We start from the raw sequence: 27750 nt of genomic DNA on the forward strand, positions 1-27750 counted from the left end.
TCTTCATCATCTCTGTAACCAGGCCCACCCCTATGCACCACTTTCCTTCCCCCTCAGTCCACACTGACCAGCCTCCCCACTTTCATTGTGCCACCTCCTTCTCCTGTTGAGCTCACATACCAACAGAGAGAAGCAGGTAGCTGCTAAAGCACCCGTTGGCTCTGTTATTTGCACTGGTGATGATATAAGTGCCTCTGAGTCAGGATGAAACCAGTTTTTATATAAACTACCCCCTGTTCCCTGCCCCTCCAGCCCTGGCTCCACACTCCAGGAGATGATGCGGATTACAAGTGTGGAGCAGGGATGGCACTAGGGGAAGGAAGCCTTTTTTGGGCTACAGAGAAATCTGCCATGAGCCCTGGCTTCATGTTCTCTGGGCTCCAACTGGATGTCCATGCACCTTGTAAGCGCAGGCACACAGAACCCAATTAATGCACTAAACTTCCCCCTTCCCCCTCTCGGCTCCTCTCCCAAGATGTCTACACATGCACTGGCATAAATGAGTAACTGGTGAAGCCTGGGGGTAATAAGGTTTTAAAAGCAGCTGGAATAGAGGCATCTGTGGTTCTGGACATGTGGACAATGACCCACAGCATCAGTGCTAATGCTAAAGAGAGAGAGAGACCAGGCACATGGCTGTACCCCAGGTACTCACTCCAGTGTAGCAATGAGCATGATGCCCGGCATCCTCAGCAACATCCACATTCCCTCATCTACTTTCTCTCCCCATCTCTCTCTCTCTCTCTCTCGCTCCTGTCTCCTCCACAGTCCACCAAGGACAAAAAGGTTTGGTAAATACACATTAATGTGAATGCTAAAAAATTTGTAAAAATTATCTCACACTTTCTATCCTTTAAACATTTTAGAGAATCAATAAATAAATAAACATATATTAGTCCCTCTTGCGGGAAATTTAATCAACAGGAGACACCCAGCTGTAGTTGGTGGACATGAGAGAAGATGGAGCGACAAGGGCTGGGAGCAGAAAGCCAGACAGAGATGGGGGGCAAGGGGTAGGGGGCAAGGGGCAGGGGGTACTGCAGAGGGTGGGGCAAACGCATGGTCACGGCTGTGCACTGGGGAACAATGCAAGGCGTGTGGGGTCCCGCTAAGTCAGTGGGCTGTCTCAAAGGTCTCATCTGGAATGAGGGTGTTGAAGGGCCGGTCCCAGAACCTAGTGGTGATTCCAAACCCTGTTGTGAGAAATAACGGTGACCATCAGCGGCACAGTCAAGAGGAATTGGACAGTCGCTACAGAGAACTGCAGATAAAAGGTGCCGCAAGCACTGATTGCAGCACTACCTGTAAGATACATTTTCTTCAAAATGTTGACATGCACAGCTGGGATAAAACAAACAAACAAAAAGCCTACTTCAATGTAGTTACAGCTACAACATAAAACGACAAATGAGTGAAGAGCTTTTAGTCCATTTTGCACATCCGTGTGTTTTAAAGATTGCTGTTGTTTTTATAGTTACTAACAACGTTTTTTTTTTTTTTTTTTTAAATAAATCAGCTGTGTGTGCCCTCCTAGCTCCTTAACTGAAACATTAAGAAACTTAATAAAACGTGTCTTGTGTAATAGGACATTTCTACTTTCTCTAACAATCATAATTTTCATCCATTCTTAACAGGGTGGACTTCCTTTAGGAATAAATGTAGTTTATGGCATTTATATGCAAAGCATTTACAAAAACTGATACCTTCAACTAGTCTTCATCTTGAGGAGAGTCAAACAAACCTGACTAACAATATATGGAAGAACCTGCCTGACAAGGAGTGGAAAGTGTCCTGGAAGAACCCCATTTGCTCAATGTATGTACAGAGTTGAACAGAACTGCTTACAGTCTTGTTCACAGTCATGACTACAGAAGGTTTTTTATTTCGCAGTCAGCGTACTGCACGGGGATTGGTGATAAGGGACATTACCGGCTCTTTGATGCTCAAAGTGGTGTTTGACATGGTAGGCCTTGAGTCCGTACATATAGGATCCCTTCTGGGGCGAGCCATAGTGCAGGTAATAGTGGATCATGTCGTACATCACGTATCCGCACAGCCCTCCCACGAACATGGACAGGCCCAGACCCTCTGGAAACAGAGCCTGGATGAGCAGGTAGAAGCCTCCAATGACGGGAGCAGCCAGGCCGGGTGGGAATACCAGGCGGGAGCCATCGAATGGAGACTGAGGACAGAGGACAGAGATGAGAGGACAGATCAGCAAGTCTTACAGCAGAGGACCCAGTGCTTCAGAGATCAATACTGACCAAACTGCTTTTCTTGAAATCAACGACGCATCCTTGTATCCACAGAAAGCAACAACCTGCCCCCCTCCCCAACGTCAGCTCCGCCACACCCCCTGCCCACCTTGTGGTGCTGACCGTGCAGCAGGAAGTGTAGGGTGATGAGGTAATAGTTGTGGGCAGGGGGCCGCATGTGGAACACAAAGCGGTGGATGCAGTACTCTATGAAGGACCACAGGAACATGCCCACCAGGAAGATCAGCGGGAAGCTGTATTTGTGTACCAGTATGGAGTATTCTGCAGGGCACGGAAACAAACATTTGGCACAGGCAGGTAAGTGTAAGTTTGAGTCATGCTATACACAGAACACTGAAGTATGTACATTTCGTATGTCTGCGGGTGGATCTGTACGTGGGAGGTTGAGAGAGACAGTTTTGTGTTTTTTTTTTTTTTTTGTGTTATTAAAGAGGGGCGAATGGGAATGAGTCTGTGTGCATGTGCACTTGGGCTCTTACCTGTGGTGAGGTGCAGTCTGGTCTTTTCCTGTGAGAGGGTGGTGTAGCAGTACCAGCTCAAGTAGAAAACCAGGGGCATCCATACAGCGGGAACCATGTACCTACAGACACACACAGAAACATTGCATTATAAGCTCAACACACACATGCAGAGCACAACCAACACTTACAGCTGCACAGAAAAGCTTTCTGAAATGTGTCCTGCGTATACTGTCTTTATTATATATTAAATTTACATAACATTTATTTATTTAGCTGACACTTTTCTCCAAAGCGACTTACAATGTTAAAGTACAACTATTTACCCATTTATACAGCTGGGTAACTTCACTGTAGCAATGTAGGGTAAATACCTTGCTCAAGGGTACTACAGCTGGAGGTGGGTTTTGAACCTACAATCTTTGGGTCCAAAGGTAGCAGCTCTAACCACTACAGATATTGTACTTGTTGCCTGAGATTTAAGATTTATAACTTTAGAGAGTCTGTAGGAGATGCACAAGCAAGAATTTCATTGTGTGATGTGCACCTGTATTAAGAATATAATTAAGACACACAAATGAAACAAATATGTTCAGTGTGTGCCTCTGTGTGTATTTATGTATTTCAATGTTTCTGTGAGTGTGAGAGAGAGAGTGTGTGTGTGTGTGAGAGAGAGAGAGATAGATAGATAGATAGAGACTAATCAAGTGCCTCACCAGGAAGTCTTGGTGCTGGCTTCCAGAAATTCAGATTGAAAGAGGCGAATGGGTCGATCCACAGGCTGGTGTACCCATGTGTCATAGTTCTCACCCAGGTAGCCCACTTGCCATGCCAGGGGCCTCTCCCAGTCCACCAGATCCTGTAGGGCCACAAGTCAGGAGCAGAAGAGTGTAAAAAATGCAAACAATACAGTTCCTTCTAGAAATATCCTTATGTAAATAATACTGCATATATTTTCTGTACAATTAAAAAAAAAAAAAAAAAAAAAAAAAAAAAAAAAAAAAAAAAAAAAACACACACAACAGATTTCCATCACAACCATGAATGCAGAACCTTAGGGGAAAACATGAAAGCTTGTGATGTCAGGTGTATTCATGTTCCCTTGACCTGCAGTACCAGATAGAACCAATGGGGGCAGCGCTGCACCTCACCTCTGCACCATTCATGCATTTCATAACTGGACAAGGACAATACAGGAAGTGGATGATGCCACCTGAACCCTCTTATCTACAATCTATGCATCAGGCATGACGGTACTGTGATCACGTGACGCAAATGCAATGACCAACCGCTAATACAAAGGGTGGTGGCTCATTCACTCGTCAACCATCCAAGGGTTACGGTCGCTGTACAAGGCTATGAAGATAAACCGACCTATTAATCATACATTACAGTAAGCAGCAGGCAGGTGGAGAACACAATGGGCCTCTTTCCTTGGAAGGTGGGACCTGGAAGGTGGGACCTGGTTTAACAAATAAAGCTAGAAAAATTGCCATTTGTGTCAAAGATGAGAACGGTTCAGGTGCGAGATGCCGAAGCAATTCTGTGGTCCTAAGTGAGAGGGGATGAGGCTCGGTGCTGGGATGGACATGCCCACTCCTGTCCTGGAGTAGGCACACAGAAACTGACACCGAAACCCAGGCAGAGTCGGGGAAGTTATGCTATGCTCAGACACACACCTGCTTGAGTAAGCCCTGGTGGAACCGGCTGGAGCTGATGCCATTCCCTCCGCTACCACCTTTCTCTCATTCCAATGCACAGTTTATTGCTATTCATTCACTTTTACACTTAGCCAGCAGTGTTCACCAGATTGTCCTGTTATTTTTCCCCCAGTTTATGCAAATGCATATTTTACTGGCGCTCATCACACCCACCTCTCTCAGCGGTACAGCAGCAGAGCCCTTCCTGTGAGGCGCTGCTCCTATATGCCGACCACAATGCTTCATCCTTCCAATATCATCATGTAACAGGCCTGCTAGAACTGTTTTTTCTTTTCAGCATTATAGCAGTTAACTCCACCAAGGACGGTCCCAAGCCCGGCTGCAAAAGGAGGAGGACTGGGCAACCCCACCCCGTACAAATTGTATCGCTACAGAAACCAACACCGCCAAAACTCCATTTTACGATGGGGACATGCAGAGAGGCTCTATGTGCCGTTCGGAGCGAGGAGGATTAAAGAAGAAAAAGAGATTATAGTGATTAATTTTGTTTGCACGTGCGTAACAAAGCAGACAAACCGGAATACGATAATCATAAGCACATTACTGCGATAGACACGGAGATTTCTAGGAGATACACACATAACTCCTACATGCATGTTAACTGAGCACATGAGCACGTCAATGACTGATTTATATCGTCTCCCACAAGTGTCCAAATGTGCTGATACTCGATAAATAAATATTGCCAATTAAGCAGTTTGCCTTCTGCATTTTCACGGAACTGTATTGGAGTATTTAGCGTAATTCCCTTAAACAGGCGAGAAACAATAACTCTTACGTCAGCAAATTAGCAGAACTGCAGCATGTTTGAGCTCATTTCCGCGTAGCTCGGCCAGTTAGCGAGGACCCCAGGAGAGGGCACAAAGTGGCATTTACTTAAATGCAGAAGAGAGCACTGGTATTTTAGATAAAAACTAGAGGCACTCATCTGGCTGATGATCATGCCACCATACTGGGTTCTAGTTCACACCCGTGTGTAAACACCGAGGCGGCAAACATGGATTTGTGTTCTACACAAAGAGGGAACTGAGCAAACAAGGCAGGAAGCACTCGCTCCCCCCTTTGAAACTGGTTCTGTCCCTTGCCCAGCCCACAAACCTTGTGCTATGGAATGACTGACTTCTAGGCCAGTGTCCTAGCAAGCAAGGGGTCAGTGTCCTGCAGCTCATTCCCTCCTGCCCTCCCAGCTGTTTCACTGTTAAATTCAATTAAATCTATTTTTACAGAGCGCTTTAACACAGGTATAACCCAAGAAAAACAGATACAAACAAAGAAGACAGTCGACTAAAGGTTACCATAATAAAGTACTTTTATAGAGCTATAAGTATGCCTGCTGGACACCTGGGAAAGGAACAAAAACTCCCAACTGAAAGTTGAGGGAGGGAAAAAAACCTCTGGGGGTCCACGGGCCAGTGGTTACCCACCCCTCCTGGGCATTCTAGATTAAGTAACAACTGTAAGCCAGTGTGTGGCAAGTAATAATGATTATGTTGCCAAATGGCATCTTGGATCCCCAGCTCGGCATGGAACGTCTCGTTCGTCATGGCAGACGGACATCATCCTCTGTCAGCAAGGGATTCGTCTGTCAACACCAGCCAGCTTCCTCAAGTCTTATGTAGCGAGGCAATGCTCAACAAGAAGAAAGAACAGAGTTAGTAATGTGTTACTTAAGTTAATTTATTATGCCTTTTTATAATGGTGATAAGAAACAACCAAGGCAAGTGGAATTACATTTTGAGGTGGAAAGCCTGAGCGAACATTTAAGTCTTTAGTCGGGATTTGAAAACAGAAACGGACGGGGCATTTCTGACAATAACTGGTAGACTGTTCCACAGCTTAGGTGCTCTATAACTAAAGGCGCGACCTCCTGCTGAGGTCTTTTTGATCACAGGTACTTTAAGGTAACCTGCATCTAATGAACGAAGATATCGTCCTGGGATACAACAGTCAATCTCACAAAAGCAAGCCGGAGCAATGCCATGTACTGCCTTATAAGTCAAAAGTAGGATTTTATAATCAACCCTAAATGCAACTGGGAGCCAATACAACACTTTAAGTACCGGTGTAATATGGTCATACTTCCTAGTTCTAGTGACAATTCTCGCAGCAGCATTTTGTACCAACTGTAGCCTGGATACAGTCTGGTATGGACAACCCAACAATAAAGCATTACAGTAGTCTACTCTGCTTTAAACAAAAGCATGAACCAGTTTCTCAGCATCCTGTCTACATAGGAATCGCCGCTATTTAGCTATATTCCTTCACTGAAGGAAGCACGACTTAGTCAAAGCATTTACACGAGATACGAATGACAGCTTTCCATCCAGCAGGACACCCAAATCCTTGACACAATCTGTACGCTTGAAGCTAAAAATGTAAAGATTGACGTGATTATGTCGAGAGCACCTCTGTTTTACTGGCATTTAGAGACAAAAAATTTACTCATCCATAATTTTATACTGGTAAAACAATTAGCTAACGACACCACATGTGATGGATCATCAGGCTTAAACGATACATAAAGCTGTGTGTCATCGGCATACAAATGAAAATTCGCATTGTGTTTGTGAATAATGTCACCCAATGGTAACATATAGAGCGGGAACAGTAATGGCCTCAACAGAGAGCCCTGTGGCACACCATGCTGAACCGTAGTAGAGATGGAGGGGGTGCAGTCGTCAGATTTCAATACAAATTGTTCACGGATAGCTAAATACGATTCAAACCACTTCAGAACGGTATCTCTTAGTCCAATCAGGTTTCCAAGTCTACTCAGTAGGATGCTATGGTCTACAGTATGGAATGCAGCACTCAAGTCTAGTAACATAAGAATAGAGATCTGACCAGCATCAGAAGAAATGAGATTATCATTAAAAACACGTGTGAGCGCCGTTTCAGTGCTGTGACCAGTGTGGAAACCAGACTGAAATTTTTCAAATATATTATGATGATTAAGATATTTTACAATTTTGGGAGCTACGATTTTTTTTCTAGGACTTAGGATAAAAACGAACATGGATAAAAATGTAAATAACTGTCTTCTACCTGTCACTATTCCCTGTCCTTGTCTGACATACAGGGCTCACCTGTCCATACCCACCAGTTGCTGTCCACCTGTCCTCGGCCACCAGTCTCTGCTCACCTCTCCTTCTGAAACTGTAGCTTACTGAAACTCATTCTTCTTCCTGAAGTAGACTGCTATCAGCCAAATCTGACTTCTCACTTCAAAGTGTTAATATTCCATAAAGTCACATTTGAATAAGTCACGGGCAAAACTGGTGAACCTGAAAATCCTAGGTTTTACATAATTAATCTGTAGCGATGAACACATTCCATTCCCTGTGGACGTGACACAGGTGACACCACCTACTATGGACTCACAGAGAAACTCCAGGACCTTTAGACACGTATTTTCTGACACACATACATACATACATACATACGTTAATTCACAACAATTCTCAACATAGTAACATTAAATAATTTGACCCTGACTCATTATTTAACACAGAAACATTATTTTAAATACTTAACTTTTACAGTACTGTGAAAAACAGTTGCAATCCATACAACTGATGATGATTTAACAGAACAACGGCTACACAGGTCTTCCCACTTCATTTATCAGTTCCTTTGAAACATCAGAAACCTTGACCGAACCGCCCCACCCCCCCCCCCCGGGGCAGCACTCGCACTCCAGCACATGTCATGCAGGGCAGGGTGTGGTGCAGAGAACTGACACAGCGATGCTCTCAGTGATGCCATACCGTTTTGGGGTCCACTTTACTGCAACGGCTGGCTGCAGGGGGCTCTTCCTCCTCCGTGGGATCAGGGGCCTTCCTCCTCTCCCTCACCTAGGAGAACATCAAAGTGGAGTGATGACAACAGCATGTTCCCAAGCAGACCAGCATTGGACCTCAATCTGTCTGTCTGTCTGTCCATTCACATGGAGGAGCTGTCGCCCGGCACCTCTTCAGAGGGCATTAGAGTCAGCACCCAACAGGGGAAATCATTAACTCCAAGCAGAACCCATATAGCTCCATTTATAAATGATTAACCCACAGATTCCCAACGCCACCATCCTACTCACAGCTCTAACAATATTCCCTCCTCCCATCTTTGTTTCTCCCTCTCAAATCAGAAAGCAAATTCGGGTTATCGGGTCGACGAGCCGAAGCCATTTCTGCCAGTCAAGTGGCAAACGCAAACCACTGGCTCACGGAAAATTTTCTTGCCAACTGAACCTCAAGCACCAAAACAGTGTCAAGAGGCATTTCATAAAAACCAAATCAGTTGAATTCATTAATATCATTTCAAAGGAAAATCGAAAAGGAAAAAGAGAGAAATAAAAACATTTCTGCCGAATTCAATTTCATTCACACACTCTTCTGTTCCATTCACTCTGCTTACTATGTAACTACATTATACCAGGTAAAGGCAACTATTCAAATGTGATCAGCAAGTTACCATCAGTCACAGCACAGTTCAATGGAAAATTCTTCTCCATTATTGCACTTTGCTGCCCTTGGACTTTGCTTTGAATAAAGAACGTGTGAGTTTTATTGGAGGCCTCAAACTTTGCCATTGATCCCTGAAGTTCCGACACACTGGGCCACACAGGACAGAAGGGCTCAGACGAAGCCCAGTAAAGATTTCCACGCGCGTGGGACCACTCATTGGTGATCGACACTGCGAGAATCTTTACGCGGAATTCCATAGACCCAGCATTTGTTTTCTTGTTTTAAAGTGTGGGAAGAAGAGCATTTCTGTCTTTACCACCTGCCTCCCAAAAACTACACAGCTGTGAATTTTGACAATTGACCTCTGAGCTTGTGTTTGCCTGGGCTCATGTTCGTCCTTATAGCAAGAGTTAATCTTTCTGCTTCCCCAGATAAGAGCTTGTGATTTGTTTCGTACCACTGTTTCCTTGGATAGGCTGCGACTGGTACCTGCACATATCATGTACTTCTACCACACTACTGAAGTAACAGCCTTACTTAGAGCAGTGCCATCACCTTTATGGTATAAATTACCATAGCAGGTAGAAACTATTTGAAAGAAACAGAGAGAGGAATCAATATTCAGGATATTCAGCAATACCACAATACCAGTAATATGATACGGCTCATTATTGCACTCTGCATACCTGTGAATTTCGGAAAAGTCAGCATTACAGCGTCCACCAGTGTCCGTTACACCCCTCCAGTTAGCCTTTTTCAATGGGTTAGAGATCCAAGGTCAAAATTAACTAAACATTTTTATGATTTTGATGTCCACTGGTAATTTGTGTCATGCAGTGCTTGGAGTGTTTTTACAGCTGTTGTGCACAGAAACTACCATTATGAAGGAGGGTCTTGAAGGCAACTGATGTCCAATGGGCATGCATCTCCAAACATCTCCCAGCAACCTCAAAACTCAGGCGTGAAAGCTGCTCTGTCGACAAACCTATCTTGCTGCATAGAGCCCTGAACCACGCGATGCAACGTCTCAGAAAACTTCTGACTCTTCCAAACGCTTCATTTATTCATGGCGTTCTCCATGTGACTTGTATTCTGCCACACCAGATCCCCCAGAGCACTGACCACCAGAAATAGGAGGCTATAACCCAGGGAGTGCTGCAGGATGTTGCTGCCTTCAGTAAACATTTTCTGAATCCGAAGCAGAATCTTTGCATGCAAACACCTAAAGAGCGCTACAGTTCTCCCACTTGGCCTCGGGCAGCTGAAAGGTTACCAAAGCGATTGAACACAGAGGTCACAGCAGCAGTTCTGCCTTCTTATGGTGTCCGCTGGCACAGTTCAAGTTGTGGAAACCATCGCACATGGTCTCCAGATGAGAAAATGAGCCTTCCCTCATCCAGCAAAACCACTTCAGCTGAATTTGGCTAGATGGATTGACAGTTTCTGTGATGAACAGCATTAAGTGTGTGGCGCTGCTGACCTACACACAGAGCTTGGGTCGGTTTGATTGACGAGGTCTACGGCCCTTTCATTCCAACCCACGGTGTTGGTACGGCATTCAATGAGGACAGGCGAACAGAACTCTTCGCAAGTTCGCTGTCAGGGTTTAGGTGGCTTTGTGTCCGATGCGTCTCCCCGGTGCACACGCCCAGCTGAAGCTCAACGGGAAAACCCAGTTAGGGACATGTAGATGTACAGTCACACCCCGGGATACGTCCGCTCAAGTTCTAAGCATTCGACTTTACAAGGAGTTTCCATTTAACACCCCTACGTCGACTTACAGGGCGTTTCTTTGCATTTATGAGAACTGAATTTAGACTGTGTGAGCCTCCAAACAACCGAGCAACATGAGACATTGACATTTATCATTTATATTTAGCAGGCACTTTTCTCCAAAGTGCTTTACAATGATTATTAACTAGTACTAGATACACAGTTGTTCACCAATTTGCATAGCAGAGCACAGCACATTACACACACAGATATAATGGGCCATTCAGATTCAGCTATTCACCTCAAACATGTCTTTGGGTTGTGGGGAAAATGGGAGCATGTGGAGGAAACCCCCACTTCGTAAACGCTGGTAACAGAGTGGTTAGCAGTGCTGCCTTTAGGTCCAAGGGTAGCAGGTTCGAGCCTCGCCTCCAGCTGTAGTACCCTTGAGCAACGGGCTTACCCTAAAACTGCTCCAGTAAAATTACTGAGCTTTATTAACAGGTAAATAGGTGTAAGACCCTTAATGTTGAAAGAATTTAATTCTTAGCATAAAATGTCTTTTTTTTTTTTAATGAGAAACTTCAACAACTGCAACAAATGATTATGTTATGAGAATTCATCTTATGTAGGGTTTCTCAGGAATACATTAGCTCGGTACGAGGGGAAGGCTATTTGTTTTTGGATTCATCATTATACTGTATATAATAATGTTTAAATGATACTCATTCATAAAATGACAGATAGTTGTATGTACAACATCCTATGATCTACTGACATCAATGTGTGATTGTTTGAAAACTATTATTGAGACACCCATTTGGTATTAAATAGATGAACCCTTTCTACAGGAAAAGGGAGGTTATTGAAAGACTTCATTTGGTCTTTAGTAGCAGTGTGGTACGAATGTATACTGATGGTTTTTTTAATTTGCAAAGGGCAAGTACGGTTTACGTTTGTCAATAATGTATATAGTACCCGTTTCTTTTTCAACCCCGCTTATTTCTGGCACTGTAATAAACACCATTGGCCCTAAATGAGGTATTCTGACTTACCAACGGCAAAACTCCAGAAAAACCATATACACTCCATACCGAGATGCTCTTGCAAAATAAAGGCATTATCTGTATGAGTAAATCAAGCCAGGTACAGCTAGAAAAACAAATGCAATGGAACTCAACAAACAGTGGTATTCAGAAAAAAAACATACGCTCTCTACCCCTTCCTCTCCCAGACAGCAGAGGAGCAATGTCAAAGACCACTGAAAAGAAACCACAAAAAGAGGCTGAAACCAGAGTGAAGTTGGTAGAAACCGGTGAGTCATTGTGAGGCTACAGAAAGTGTGTGCGCCCTATTTGCTGGGTTTCGTTCAAAACTCATCTCAAACATAAGTGTCATGTTAAAGTTACTAAAGTATTTCCCCAAAAACATGACACTGAAATACACAGCGCTTTAACTGCAGTCTTCAGTTCTAACAAAGTTTAAGGAAATATCAGCTGAGGGCAACAATAAAATGCTGATAAGTATGTTGCAACCTACAAACACAGCATTGATACACACATAATGATAGCAGTCTTTGAAAAATAATCACCATTTGAAAACAACTCAGGGGGCGCCACCAAACAATGCAAATATGGGCCAAAATCACAACAGTTTGCCCATAGGAATCAATGGAAAATCTTATGGTTGAGGATGTATTAGTAATTTTATCTGACGTGGTGCTAATCATCATTACCACCACCTAAAAACCGTAAATATTTAAAAAAATGGGAGAGAAAAAAAAAAAAAACATTTTAGAAGATTTTTGCTGAAATATTGTATGGGTTTCCTGCAGTTGTTCTGATTTCCCACAGTCCACAAAAAAGGAAAAGAAAGGAAAGGAGAAAAAAAAAAAAAAAAAAAAAAAAAAAAAAACTTGTCTTTGCTCTGTAACTCAATTCAAGTTAAAATTCATCCTGCTGTGAGACACTGCATCCCTATGTGAGTCCAGCAACGCATCTGCCACATCGTCTCCAATAAGAATCTATATAACATACAGTGGAGCTTCAGTATACACCCATCCCTCATATAATGGTGTCCCGAACAATGAAAAACCAATATAATTGCTTGTGTAAATATTCATCATTTTCTCATACAGCAGGCTAATAATTCAATACAATGGTATTTTTGCTCAGTACACTCATGTTTACTTCCACGGCCTTTGTCGTGATCTCATAAAAAACACGGTACAACCACAGAGGCATACATTCAACTCTACACAGGTGATCACCAAAACCCAACTCTTGTCTGCAGTGATCGGTTCAGTGCAGTCATTCTGCACAACAAAAGTAAAATACGCATGGAAAAGACACTCTTGAACATTTAAGAAAATTACAGAGCACAATAAATTCATTCATCTCTGTACTGAAACAAAATCGTGCTTCGCTCAAGACAACATGTGAAAACAATGCCCTTCCAAATGAATATTATTAACCAATAATAAGAATCAGTTAGTGTTAGTCTAATATCAGAACTGAAACAGAGTCATTATTATTTTTTTCTCCAAAATGACTTAGAATGTTAAGCTACTTACAATTATTTACCCATACACACAGCTGGGTCATTCCTATTGGAGCACACCAGGATAAGAACTTTGCTCAAGGATGGTACATGATTTTGACATGACAGGGTTTTCCAGAGAGCTGGAGAGAGCAAAGACCTAAAATGTGTGTAAAACTTGTACTTTTATGCACAGCGTTTACAGAAACAGGGACCAATCGATAACTGTGTGGGACTTGATTCTTGTACTCTGAGGGTCACGCACACTTCTGTTACAAGGGAAGGTTTACATAAAGGGAGTTGAGGACATTGTCCCTCCTTGTTCCTTCTCCCTTCGTCCTGCCACGGCCACACGCCCAGAGCCACAGGCAAACAGGTTTAATAGCATCAATACCACTACACTAGGCTAAATAAAGTCAATCTCATAACAAAATGAAGATCCCCTAGGGTGAAAATTTGTTTGTAATGCTACCCAGCATCTCTAACAGTAGTGTTTTGCAAAGTGTTCTTAGGAACTGTCTTTATTTCATAAACATTCATGAGCCAATTATGAAATTGTTTCTCCCCAGGGTACCAGGCGCCTTGTCTCGCACCATAGACACCAGAGCACTAATTTGAGGTGCCAGGTTTTTCATCCAGAATACTGTTAATTTGACTCCTCACAACAGGAGTTTGCCTGACAGGGTGATTTCACAGAATGATTTAACCCGATCAGGTGAGGAATAGCTGTAGTGGAGTCCCACTCAGGATGTTCTCCACCTTGTGTCCTGAGCTGCTCACGGCTAACTCTGGATTGCTGCTCCGCTCTTTGCATTAACAGTTTGAGGAGAAAATGAGTGAAAGTAGTACCAAAACCACTGCCTTTTTGCTTCAACCAGCATAATCTCTCATAATCATCTCTTCCCCCACACACACGCAAGTATAAAACATTCTAAAGGCAAGGTTAACAAGGACTCCTCCTGGGAACAGTAGACGGAAACATGTACCATACAAGTAGCTGTAGTAACGGCCGCTATGGTGACAGGAAGTGCTAAAGGAGCAACGTCATTGGACTGGTTGAGTTGGAACACTCAGAGTCACCTTAGTTCTGGATGACTCATTCTGAGGCCTACCACCCATCTGCGTGGCAAGGCCGAGGGACATACCATGGGGGGCGGGGTGTTGGGTGAGGTGAGATAAGAGGGCTGTCGTGACTGCGTTTCACCAGCACGGGCTGCGTCTCCAGTGCAAACGCCATATTGCAGGTGTGTCCTGTCCTTACTCCCTATTGACTGAAACGGACACTTCACCAGACACGTAATGACTTCTGATCAATTCCTGCCAGATCACTCTAAAAGGGGAGGAAGAGAAAAAAAAAAAAAAAAAAAAAACCCAACCAACTGTGTGCCAAAACAGCTAACTTTGTGCTGGATGAATAAGCCCTGTCAGATAATGCAAAGAAAATTAAAAAATTAAACACACACACACACACACACACACACACACACACACACACACACACACACACACACACACACACACACACACCCCCCATCTGAAGCTGCTTGTCCCATACAGGGTCGCGGGGAGCCGGAGCCTAACCTGGCAACACAAGGCGTAAGGCCGGAGGGGGAGGGGACACACCCAAGACGGGACGCCAGTCCGTCGCAAGGTACCTCAAGTGGGACTCGAACCCCAGACCCACTGGAGAGCAGGACTCACTTCAACCCACTGCACCCCCCCAAATTAAACACTTCTGGACCATTTACCAACACCAGTTTTTTTTTTTTTTTTTTTAAAAACCAACAACCCAGCAATGTGAGAAGCCAACTTTCCCAGAGTGCCGTGCAGCACATGATTGCAGGTTCAAGCACAGAGGCAACGGGCAGCACTTCCATCCAGGGAGGGCCATAACGCAAAGTGGTGTACGCCAGTGTGACTTGGCTACAGTGACGTCAACCACGGTGGAGTGCTGATAAAAGCCTTGCAAGAATGGGGCTCCGTGCAGCTGTGCACGTGTGTGGTGCCGCCCCAACTCGAATCGTCGTCTGTTTACATGCAAAACACAGACAAGGCTACTGGACTCCATTTAAAATAAAAAAAAAAAAAAAAAAAAGAGGCTTTCCTACAAATTACCATTACGTCTGGGGTGACAATATTATATCACGCAGCAATATATACGGGTTCTTTTTTTCTTATTCTAATATCAGATTTATCATCTATCAAATGGCCGTGGACAACTGACCAAATTTGACGTAACGATCTATTAGTTAGCAGGTGGCAGGAGCAGAAGAAGAAAGGAAGGATGTTAGTGAAGAAGCCTTGCTGGGGGATCAGGTTCAAGACAAGGATCAAGTACTGGGGCAGAAAGGCAGGGACTGGGTCCAGGAACCAGATTCAAGGGGGCTGGCCCAAAGTTGACCGAGTTGTTTGAAGGTGGACCAACAAGTGGAGCAGCCCCTCCGAAGACTACGTGGGAGGGCTAAGTGATGATGCATGCTGTGGATGCTTGCAGAATTTCACAATGCAGACATAGAGCTGTCTTTGTAATGAGCTTTGCCTTGGGGTGGGGTTAATGAGGGCTCGCCAGCTCCCCCACTTCTGAAGGCACAGCATGATGGGCTGTGGGGGGGACAGAAAGACACAGTGAGAGTATGAGGGATGGGAAGAGAGGAGAGTGGCTGTGACTGGTACAGGAGGGACAGCGACTGACAGTGTACCACTGGGGTGAGAGCGGGGGGGCAGCGATGCGAAGCACCAAGTCTGTATCCGTGCAACCCATGCCATCTGTACCACTCCCATCCCCCTGGCAGCACCCGCAGCAGATAACACAGCTTCCCTTAACTTTTGCTCCCAGCTGGGTGTGTCCCACCCCTACGGGGTACGTTACCAACCTCAGCTCCCAAACCACATGCTCCCCAGTGCCATTTGGAAGCTTGAGATCACGCAGCGCACGTGAAGGTGTTCACAAAAATGCCCTTCCTCTAGCACACACCCACGCCCCACCAGTCAACATGAGTATAAGTCAGCTCGCGTAACTCTTTTCATTCTCACGTCTAATCAAATCTCAGGCTGGCTCACGCAAACCCACAGGTCCAGTTAATAAGAATGACTCAGTGCACAGTGCTCTCCTCACATGGTTCCACTTCCGACTGGGAGTTAAACCCTCTAACACACGCTCACAATCTCTCTCTCTCACACACACAGCTGCAGATTTACATTGCATAAACAATTACCTTTTCCACAAAGCTATTGCTCAGCCCTGCATACTTAATGATGTCCACAACCCCTGTCACCATCACAGCTATTAATTACTGTTATAGCGCACCAGAGCACGTACGTATGAAGCACGAAGAATAAGCCGCATGGGCGGAGGAGGACTGAGTCAACTATGGCTACAAGGAGTACCCATGTTAGTTCTGCGGTTTGAGCAGGTCAATGTTTCTTGACTCCAAAAGGGTCAATTGCTTCAGCACTCAAGGAATATTAGAGACATGCACAAAGCCAAGATTTATGGTCCTTCCTGAAGAGTGTGTATAGAAAGAACCTGACAGAATGGCACTATGGCCCAACATCATCTTGAAGTAGGGGAAAGAAGCACAGAGTACACAGTTGAAACACCAGGTATGATTCTCAGTGATTTATATACAGTCCAGCATTGTTTTTTTTTCAACCAGCAACCAGCATCCTTAGCATCAAAATGTGTAGAATTTTCCTCAGAATTTCAGAACTTGACAGCTGCTGCTTTGGCGGCGTAAGTAACCGCGGTCAGAGGACATTCGTCGTTTGGGCAAACGGTGTACCTAGGATGCGGAAGTCTATTTAAAAGTGGTTAATATCCAACGTGTCCCTTAGATCTCCAAGTCTCTCGGATGGAAACGTGCATTCACGCACAGTGTAGATGATGCTGGAGCAAGTGGTGGTCAGGTTCAGAGTCAGAGGATGGGAGGGAATTTAGAGGGGCACGGCCAGGGAATAACAAGGAAACGTTAGCCAAAGAGAGGTGCATGTACTGAACCTTTCCAAATCTGCAGGGGAGCTGAGGAGGAGGAGACGTGATGCAGGTCGGTGCACCAACGTCCAAGGACCTAAGACGGCAGAGCAGACTGCCTCCTCTAATAAGAACACATGCTTTTCAGTCCACCATTTCCAGGAACGTGCTCATTGTCATCATGGGTTCCGCTCTTGCCAAAATTTCACCAACATCCCCCCATCTTGGTTGTCCTTCAGCACACAGACTCTGCTGCCCAGCACTGTGCAGTAAGCACATATCACAATACAACGCATTGTTCTGATCCTCCAAACATGAGCCACCAGTCTAATTCCTTACAAACCTGGCATTATTGCCTAAGCTTTATGAAAGTTCTGGAGAGAAGAGACCCTCTGCTCTCCGTATTCAGAGGTCAAAAAGACAAACCAAAAACAACCCTAACTGTGATGAACAGTGCATGCACAAGTGATTCGTACTGTGATTTTAACCTCCTGAATGGCACATTAAATCCGACCACCTAAAATAATAGTATTACCAGGGTGTTAAGTTCTTGATTCGTCATAAGACGACATGATCTTTGTTAAGGAGTTTCCGCTGCAAAGAAAGAAAAATTCACTGAGGGCAAAGAAAAACGTTACGCATCTTGAATGTAACAACAGACAAGATCCATGACAATATACAGGTGAAATACATGGTCTGCAGAGACCCCCTGCAGGGTGACCCGTAACTTTGACACGAAGCACACGTCAGGGCAAGGCAAACCTGTCAGCGTAGAACCAGGAATTTCAATAACAAGGTGGCGGTAAGAGAGGACAGGGGACATTGACAAACACCATGATCTAAACCCCAAAATATGTCACCTGTACATTTTACAGATGCTTTTCTGCAAAGTGACTTATGATGTTAAGATTACAATGATTTTAGTGGAGCAATTGGTGAAGCTTGAACCTACGACCTTTGGGTCCAAAGGCAGTCGCTCTAACCACTACGCTACCAGCTTTTATCACCATTTATCAGTACCCTGAAAGCTGATCTCCTGCCATAGTACCCTTGAGCGAGGTACTTACCCTAAACAGCTCTAGTAAAATTACCCAGCTGTATAAATGGGTAAATAATTGAAGGGAGCTTGTAAGGAACTTTATAGAATAGCACTCACTAAACCAATAAATTTATCTGAGTATCAAGAGACCCGAAGCGTAGTGCCTCCATATGCAAGGGCAGAGGTGCGAACTACACAGAATGCTAACAACAGAGAAAACGAAAGAGCGCTCTTTCGATAGAGGTGCACTAAACGCTGGATAGCTGGCACTGAGGAAAAGAAATAGAAAGCGAGGACAAGCAAACACCCTCAAGAAATAGCCTGAAAAAAAAAGTCAATGTTTTTTCATGTTTGTCAGGGTGGAACCTCATAAATGTGGCAGCAGGGTGCAAGTGGTCATTTGAGCGCGGCACGGGGCCGCCGACATTACGTGTTCGCGCATACGTTCACGCCTCGTATAAACGCATGCGTGGAAGAAAAAAAGAAAAGCTTTTCCTCATGCTTCAGAGAGATAAAGGCGCTTCTGGCCTGCGGAGATAAAACTGAACAAAAACGCCAAAGCTATTCACGTGTGCTGATGAGAATTTGTGAAAATCCGGTCGTATGACAACAGGTGGAAGGATTTTTTTTTAAAAAAAAGAAGAAAAAAAAAAAAAAAAAAAAAAAAAACCACCACCTCTTTTTACTCTTAAAATGGTTTCACTGGTAAGAACTGCAGGGGTCCAGTGGCACAACAGGTGGGCCTGTGCCTGCTCTCTGGTGGGTCTGGGGTTCGAGTCCCGCTTGGGGTGCCCTGTGATGGACTGGCATCCCATCCTGGGTGTGTCCCCTCCAGCCTTGCGCCCTGCGTTGCCAGGTTGGGCTCCAGTTCGCTGTGACCCTGCTTGGGATAAGTGGTTTCAGTCGACGTGTGTGCGTTTGGAACTGCGGCTTCGTAAATACCGCCAAGGAACAAAAACACGCTGAGCGGCAATAAAGAACAGGATACTTGCCAAGAAAAATATCAAAAGTATAGAAGACAGCTCTCTGGAATTTAAGAACACTTTTCTGTAGGTTTAGCCACCATCTTTGGGGCAAGTACATATAGAGCTCGCAACATTCCCCCCATCAACTGATCCCTCTTTGTTCTTGCAGAAAGGAGAAGGATCGGCGATATCCCAGAGTGGTCGCAGACATTGGTACTGTGGGTGGGACAGGCAGGGTAGCCAATGACTGGCACAGCTCATGAAAGAGCACTTTCTTGGTCACTCATCGCTGTGGGCGGGACAAAGTGAGTGGGAGGGGCCACAGGGCCAGCCAATGACTGGCACCGTCGATGAAAGGGCACTTTCTTCCCTATCCCCTTACTTCAGAACTGGCTGAAATTCTTAGCATTCCTACCCTCCAAACAACCATTGGTGCACCACCACCACCACCCCCCCGCCCCAAGTCAGCCTCAAGTCCTTCTCATTATATGCACGGTGGTCCCAATTTGAGGCCGCGCTCACCATGTCAAACGTAAAACCCCAGAGCGCCAGCAAATATAATCCACCAGATGATGGAAATATTAAAGCGTGGCACACTCCAGGAGGCCAGCCCCGGGGGCAATTGTCACCTGTACCAGGTCCCCAGACGGCCCGGTCATAATTAAGAACAAGGGACTAAAGAGGCCCAGGCAGCCAGCTGGGATTCAAGGTCTGTTGCCCGAACATCTAAAATCGATCGGACCCATCAACTTCACCTCCCACGCGAACCTTGACCTCGTCTCGGGCGACGATACAGAAGAACAGATAAGAGCAGGCATCCAAATATCCGTAGAGCCACACAATCCCCGTCTGTCTCCGTGGACCGCGGCAGGCGAACACATCCAGCGCCGAAAGCGAGCGTAACCCCGCAGGAGCTTTTCTCCAAACGGCACGGGTCTACGTGGCAGGGAGCCTTTCGTGTCGTAAAATCGGAAGGCTCACGGATCGCAGCCCATCCCGTCGGCCCTGAATAGAGGAAAGAAAGGGCGGCTTCGGTTTCAGTATCCTTTCTCCTTTTCCCATAAGAATGCTTTGTCGATGCACTAGTTTACAATTGATGAAGAACAAAAAGACCATTCTTGGGTGAGAAGTACAGATGGCGATTCATATTCAACAGGCATTCCAGCGCCCCAGAATTGTCATCCTTCAGAATTTCTTTGTGAAAGGTTACTATTCAAGCCCACCACGCAGCTTTCTGCGGGAAGACGCGGAGCGCATGCACGCTGCAACACCTACGTGCGAGCACGAACACGGGAGCAAAGACGGCGAGAATTACGAACGCAGAAAGGTTAAATACAAACGTTCAGACGCAAATGCGCGCACGAATTGTAGCCCGTTTACATTTAATTATTTAGCAGACACTTTTCCCCAAAGCGACTGAACTCTATGTAGTGTTACGAGCCCACACACCTTATTCGCCGTGGTGACTTACACTGCTAGATACACTACTTACTATGGGTCACTCATCCACACGTCAGTGGAACACACTCTCTAGGTCCATTTCAATCGCAAATGTAACAGCTTTCATTAAATGTATATTCCAAATATTGACAGTAAACATGGAGAAAAATACCTGCCTACGGGAATAACCACACGCACACATGCACATGCACGCATTGGTCACATACCCAATAAAGGAAATGGGCTGTACACAGAATACCAATAGCACGGTAAAGTTTAAACCGGCATGGGCATTCATGAGAAATACTGACGCAGAGAATTTGTAGTCGTAGAGAAGATGTAACAACAGGTAAAGAAGTGGTGTAGTGGTGAAGTTCTGCCTCTGGACCTGTAGGTCACGGGTTCAAACCCTACCGCCTACTGTAATACACCTGAGTAAGGTACACATCTTACTTTGCTCCAGGAAAAATTCCCCAGCATATAAATGGGTAAATCATTGCGAGCAGACTCACGGTATAAGTCACTTTGGAGAAAATCAGCAGCTAAATTCAAAAGTTTAAATACTTCCACAGCAGAGAGAATGCCCTCAAGTACAGTCATTGCCCGGTTAAATGCACCAAAGTGCTCCCAGTAATCGCAGAACTGGGTTACATGGACCCAAACAACTAGGAACATTTTAGTTAAACAGATGGGCAATGACAAAACATTGGTAGTTTAATATTAAAATAATAATAATTACAAATTAAAATGAGTTTTAAACTAAAATCTTGGCCACACCAACCTCCTGGATCATGATACACACCCAACCCATGACTCTTAATCATAGCACTTAATAGACTGAGCGAGGACAGCAGGGATCACTTCTGAGTTAGGACTTGCGTTGATGCAGTTGCTGCCGAAACCTCCCGTTTTCCATCTTCTCGCGCGGTTTTTTTTTTTTTTTTTTTTGCGCTATTTGTTTTCAGTGAAACGCTGTGTTTCTAAACCAAACACAGACTGCCTCGCGCCTGGAGACTCCCCAAACTCAGCACACCAGGCATGACAGAATATTTTAAAATAGAGTGTGTTATGATTTCTTACCTGTGTCCATGATATCATACAGTGCAGAACATACACAATACAGTCCACTGTAACATAAATGATTGAACGTACATGTGTGCATACAGAACATACATTTATTTTACAATTGATTTCAGTTCCCCCCCCCCCCCCCATCCCCCGACCAAATGCGGAGAAAATTGGTGCCACTGAACTTGGCCCAAAAACAGAATGCTCATGAAAGTGCACTGCCCTTTGCCGCATAGGCCAATGCCATTAACCGGAAAGTGTATCTGAACCATCACTATGACGCTATTGTTAATGTACCGTTACGTTACTGTATTCTCAGCACTATCATTAACTAAAACAACATCAATAATAAAATACAGTTCAAAATGCACGTTTGGTTTATTCTCTGGCTTTGATGGATATTGCCCCTTTTCCAAGTGTCTTCAGATTACTTCTCAAAGCCTCAAGTCTATCAAGCACCCAATTTTCCACATGATTTAGCCTTTGTTTTGAAGCAAAATGTGTACACCGTCTTTCCGCGTGCAGAGCAGACTACCGGTTGGCCCGGTGAGCCTGGGCGTCTGGAACATTTCCCACCACTCTAATGCTGGTAGCGCAGCGCTCAGGGTGAATGTCCGACAAGTCAGCACCCCGATCGCACGAGACACCTTGGGGTTGAGCGACAGTCCTCCCCCATGGCATGTTCTGTCAAACCGTTCCGTGCTGAGGGCACAGCCTCTGTTCCGGCAAATTTCAAACTCTGCAGTGAAGGTGACACTCTTGTTTACCTAGGAGGTGCTGCCAGAGCAAGGTAAGCCACAACACAGTGCACTGTTTAACAGTCAAACACCCTCATTGCTTCATGGATGTGTTACAATAGAGGGATGAAAATGGTGCCACAGTCGAACGCTTAAATATCTACCTGGGAAGAAACTGCATAGATTTACCGCAACATTTCATTCATTCCTTTCCTTCGTGTGGGGTGAGAAAAAAAAAAAAAACAAAACATGGTATTGTTACTGATACTGACCTGGTCAAATTTATTATTGCAACATACATCGTAAGCACGGATGATAAGGCGATATGCAGAGACAAACTGGGGATTCCATACATTTTTGCAGTGAAGGATAAGCTTTGCGTCTGGAACGAAGCTAGAACAACACGTGCTGTAACCGCTCCACTCCTGTAAGTGTATAAGCACACAACGCCTATTTCGAAGCGAAGAAATTCTACCTTAAAGTCGTGTCGGGTGTAGAAGTTGCGCAGATGGCGTTTCTCAAAAGTGACCTGAAAAAAAATCTGGTATATAAAATCAAGTTTACAACATTACTCCGTACAACTAACAGGCCCACTGAGTACTTTTCAGGGTACAGTACCGCAGACTTCTCAGGCCATCATAACTGATGCACAACAGATTTTAACATCCACGTACGACTGAACCCAGAAAAGGCTTCAGGAATTACTGATCAGAGACAGAACGCACTACAGTCAGGCCGCTAAAGCATTTCAGAGTGAAAGGGACTTCCATCACCTTGTTTCTCGAGTCCTGAACAACTCTTTTGACCATTTGGCGTCAATCGCAACTGCCACTAACATCTAACCCTCATCCATGACCTACATTCTTATGTCTTGCATTATATTTTGAAGCAATACCACAGCACCAAAATAGACCTTTCGAATGAGCCGATGGTTGGTTTTCACTCTGTATACAACTCTCCGCTCCACTAGTTCCCGGTTGCTGCCCACGTTGGCTTTTGAAACGTTAATTTTTGCACTCTGGAAACCGAAGCAGCAGCGTTGATAGTAATCTCTTTGTGGGTATCTGAAATGACCAAAGGAAACTCCCAACCACCGCATCCTCAGGACAGTACCCATCTCACCACTACAAGTACAATAGCAGCCACGGAAACATTCTCACGTTGCTCGTGTGTGTGTGTGTGTGTGTGTGTGTGTGTGTGTGTGTTATGCGCATAACTGTGCTTCGTGCAGGTCAGAGTAACAGGATTGACCGGTTTGAGCAGAACTGCAGAGAACTGGAAAGGATCTGTCATTTTGCCTCTACCCCAACCTGAATTGAAATACACATCTTCATTAACACACATTAAAAAAAATTTAAAAAAAAAAGTTTGTGCTTCTATTTAAGGATTCAACTTATAAAGAAATGATGATATTTGGTCCCATTGCATAAACGAACCAAGATGAACAGTAAGGGGGGAAAAGAAAGAGAACAAGAGGATGATGCCATAGTAACGGCAAGTCCCTACATATTTCGAACCAGCTTGAACAGGCATTGATCTTGCAGGCTACACCTGCTGATATTCAAAAGAAAACCCACAAGACTCCTACAAGAGGGTACTCAAATACAAGAAGCTGAAACAGCACACATGTACACTTAGACTACGACGTGATGCGCCCCGTTTCAGCTTCTTCTCCAGATCCCCCCCCAACCACACAAGGTAAAATACTACACTCTGGTTGCTGTGCAGAAAATTTGTCACCAAGGAAAGAATCATCACGACTTTTATAACCAGTTATAAAAAAAAATCTGCGAAGTCATCAAGATGGCATCAAGTTTTTACATACTTTTGGTGTCACCTGATAACTGAAACCTAGACGGTGGTACACACAATTCAAGTGTATTATCCACTGTCCCGGGAGTTTATAGCCTGACAAGCTGCAGATTTGGTAGATGAGTGATGGTACTCATAGATGTTTTGATTTTGAAAAAGAGCATGCTGATGAGTTCCAACCACAACAAAACGTGTCAGTGCTCTTTGTGCACCTCACAAGACATTACTTCAAAATGATCATAAAACTATCATTACTTCAAAAACTATCATATCGTCCAAGAACGGTCAATGTCAACTCATCTGCTGGTGAACCACATGTGCTGACCACCATCAACTACTCAACAACAGATGAGTAGCAATAGCACTGAAGTTTTTTTTCCTGAATGAATTAAGAAATGTTGTTACAGGTCAAAAAGCCCACAATTACTAAAAGCATTTTGGCTTTTTGGACTTTCAAAGGGGAATAAAGTTTTCTTCTATGACTATTATAGGTGTACCTAGTGGTTTTCTGTTAGCATGGCATTATATGACTTTGTGATGGTATACTTAGCACAGCAGTGTGTTAAAACACACACCTCTCTCTTTGGGTTCACCTGCTGAGTTCTCACTTTTCCTAGAATATCACACAGACAAAAGGACAGAGGTTTAGTATCTTCCCAAAGAATTACACTCAGATGACCTGGATGGGCTGTTTTCCTCCAATATGCTTAGTTACTTCCTCTTTCATAGCCATGCAATGTCACTTGTATCCTCAAGCCTTTTATTGGGATACTAATATCCAGTAAAATTCATATAGGCTATTAGATGTCCCATATGTACTATGTTCAGCAGTCTCTTCTACCCTTTCTGGGCTTTTCCCTCAAATTTTTTTTTTTTTTTTTTTTTTTTTAAAAACAGGTACCCTACACAGAAGTTGTTCTCAAATACCAAAACATTAAAGAGGGGGCAGCTGATGGCATAGTGGATGGGAAAAGGAACCAGTTCAATCCATCTCCTGCTGAAGTACCCTTGAGCAAGGCATTTACCATGAAGTAAAAATTTGCTCAGTTACATAGAACATAATGCTCTTTTGCATTAAAGGTGTTAATGAAGTTGTTTCATTTGAATCCAAATAATCTGTCATTCTTTTAAAATCGGGCATGATGTGTACAAAGGTTTAATAAGCAGAAGTTTCACACATTGGTCTCTTCATGCCTTGATTCATGTTATAGAAACTCTTCAAAGACCACTTCCTCCCGACAACAAAGTCATCAAAACGACCCACCAGAAGGTCACACTGGAGTGAATGCACATTATACAGCTTATTAAAGGTGCGGAAACAGCTTTTGCCTGATAAAGCAATGACTGTGTCCAGACGTTCACTTTTACTTGACCAAATTTGCAAAGGAGATTCTTTAAAACTCTTTTTTAAAATCAGATACAGCACAAGGAGTCTCCACCTAGACCTTCTTCCAAACCACCATCTACTGAACAGTATCCTGTTAATGATCTACCACCACCTTCTACCAAACCATCCCATCATCACCTTCTGCTGAACATGATGTACCAAGCCACCACCCAACATCACCTCCCACCTTCTACCAAATCACCATATCATACGTCTATCGGCTTCTACTGATCCCACCTTTGTCCACCACCCACCATCTCTACCATGATCTACCACCTCGTGCTCAATCATCTTCTGCGCCACCATCTGCTATTATTATCCGCTTCTATTCGAACGACCTACGACCCGACGAAGAAGTCGGTGTACTAAGCAGTGAGAAGAAGCGAAGGTCGAAGAAGAAACGAACCCGAGTCATTATTATTTACAGTCTAATAATAAAAATGTTTAAAAACTCTGCGTACGGTACGGCGTTCTCTTTAATATTCCTGCATTTTGATTTTATTCATTCTGAGCAGAAGTAAGAGTGCACAAGTTTCGGAGGGAGAGGCGAGAGCAGCTGAATCGACGTACTTTCTCATTACGTTACTTTGTTTGTCAAGTAAGTTCCTCCCTAAACAAACGCGACGAAAGAGGCGGCTCTGAACGCCGCGCTCGACACGAGCGACACCGCGAAGTGACAGTAGTAACTTAGAGAAGAGAAATCTGGCGACGAACTGAACTCCATCCATCCATCCATCCATCCATCCATCCATCCATCCTCTCTCGCTCCCTCTCATCACAGAAAAGTTTTTAAATCACACAACAAACTCTGACTCTGAGTACCTGCGCGTCCCGGCCGCGGGCTCCTCCGTCCCTGTCCGCGCCCTCCGTGTCCGGCTCCTCCGGCTCCCCGTCCAGCTCCCCGATGTAGTACTGCTCCATCCAGCGCCGCGCGTTCTCCGAGTGCCGGTGCGGCGGTCCCTCCAGCTCGGCGCTGACGTCCGTTCCCGAGCGCCGCAGAATGAGCGCTTCTCCGCCGGGGTGCATCCGCAGGAAGCCCGTTACGTCGTAGACGCGCTCGCCCACCAGCACCCAGCAGGACTCCTTGGTGCGGTGCCGGGCCACTTCCGCGGGCGAGAAAAAGCGGGGGGACACCGAGGGAGACATCGACTCCAGCTCTAAGTGTCCACAAAGACATAAATGACTCGGAAAACCGCCCGTGAGATCCGCCCTAACAGACCGGCCGACCGCTGTCTCGCAACTTCCAGCCCGCTTCCCAGTTTCTACGCGCAGCAGGGCGCGCTCATTAGCATACTCATGAATAATTCAGCAGGTACCTGACTGGCTCGGCTCCGCGAGGGCAACCTGAGCGCGAGCGCTTACACAAGCACCTGTCGGCGTGTTAACCTTTCGCACCGAGAGAGCGGGCGGGCGGCGCGCAACCCGGGGTCGGCGCGCCCCCGTCGGCACTGCGAAGCGCGCTGAGGCGTCCTCCGCGTACCTGTAAAAGTGTCACAGGAGGCGCCGGGAGTGAAAGGCGCGTCTAAGAACCACATTATATTTATTATATATCTCGAGAAGTAAAAAGTGTGCCGTTTGTGTGCTGATGATGCGATTAATTTAAGGATAAAGAATTTTACGCAACGGCGGGCGCTCTGCTTAGCTTTGGTTTTGATTTGATCTAACAGGAAGAAAGTTATTTCCTGGTTTATTCCTTATCTACTCGGGTTGGGACGAAAAAGAAAAAAAAAAAAAAAACTACCTCTCTTTTTGGCCACCTTCAGATTTAAAAGGGTGTCTTTGCAGCGATACGGAAGTAGGCAATATTATCATAATGTGTTTTGCGTAGCAAAACATCGCCGCGCGCACTTCCTCCGTCGATGAACCCGTGACATGATGGACGGACGCGTCGGAGGGTAATAACGGCTCTCTGAACGTCGGCGCTTCGTCAACTAAATCGTGCGGCGACGGAGATGTTTCAGTTAACGGATTATTAAATTATGAATTCTGATATACCCTCCCACCTGCTCGCGCTCGTTACGAAAAGAGCGTTGCTGCTGCCGCCCTGTTTCGTGGGCTGGGGGTGGGGGGGCTGAGCGCAGCCCGGGCCGCTGCGCCGGACCGTTGGAGACCTGTGCCCTCCATCCCGAGGCTCTGCTTCCTTCTCAGAGCTCACAAACGTTATCA

General features: G+C 45.0%; 1 protein-coding gene across 1 annotated transcript; it reads right to left on the reverse strand.

The window, feature by feature from the left end:
• fa2h (fatty acid 2-hydroxylase) lies at positions 1–26980 on the reverse strand. The gene is made up of 7 exons (XM_018739441.2): positions 26407–26980; positions 8223–8309; positions 3451–3593; positions 2756–2856; positions 2365–2537; positions 1930–2182; positions 1–1193 (listed from the first exon to the last, which is right to left on the reverse strand). The coding sequence occupies exons 1-7, from the start codon at positions 26728–26730 to the stop codon at positions 1114–1116; spliced, it is 1161 nt and encodes a 386-aa protein (XP_018594957.1). The 5' UTR covers positions 26731–26980; the 3' UTR covers positions 1–1113.
• Between the last annotated feature and the right edge of the window lie 770 nt (positions 26981–27750).

Source organism: Scleropages formosus, chromosome 7 (genome assembly GCF_900964775.1).
Source record: "Scleropages formosus chromosome 7, fSclFor1.1, whole genome shotgun sequence".
NCBI classification, from domain to species: domain Eukaryota; kingdom Metazoa; phylum Chordata; class Actinopteri; order Osteoglossiformes; family Osteoglossidae; genus Scleropages; species Scleropages formosus.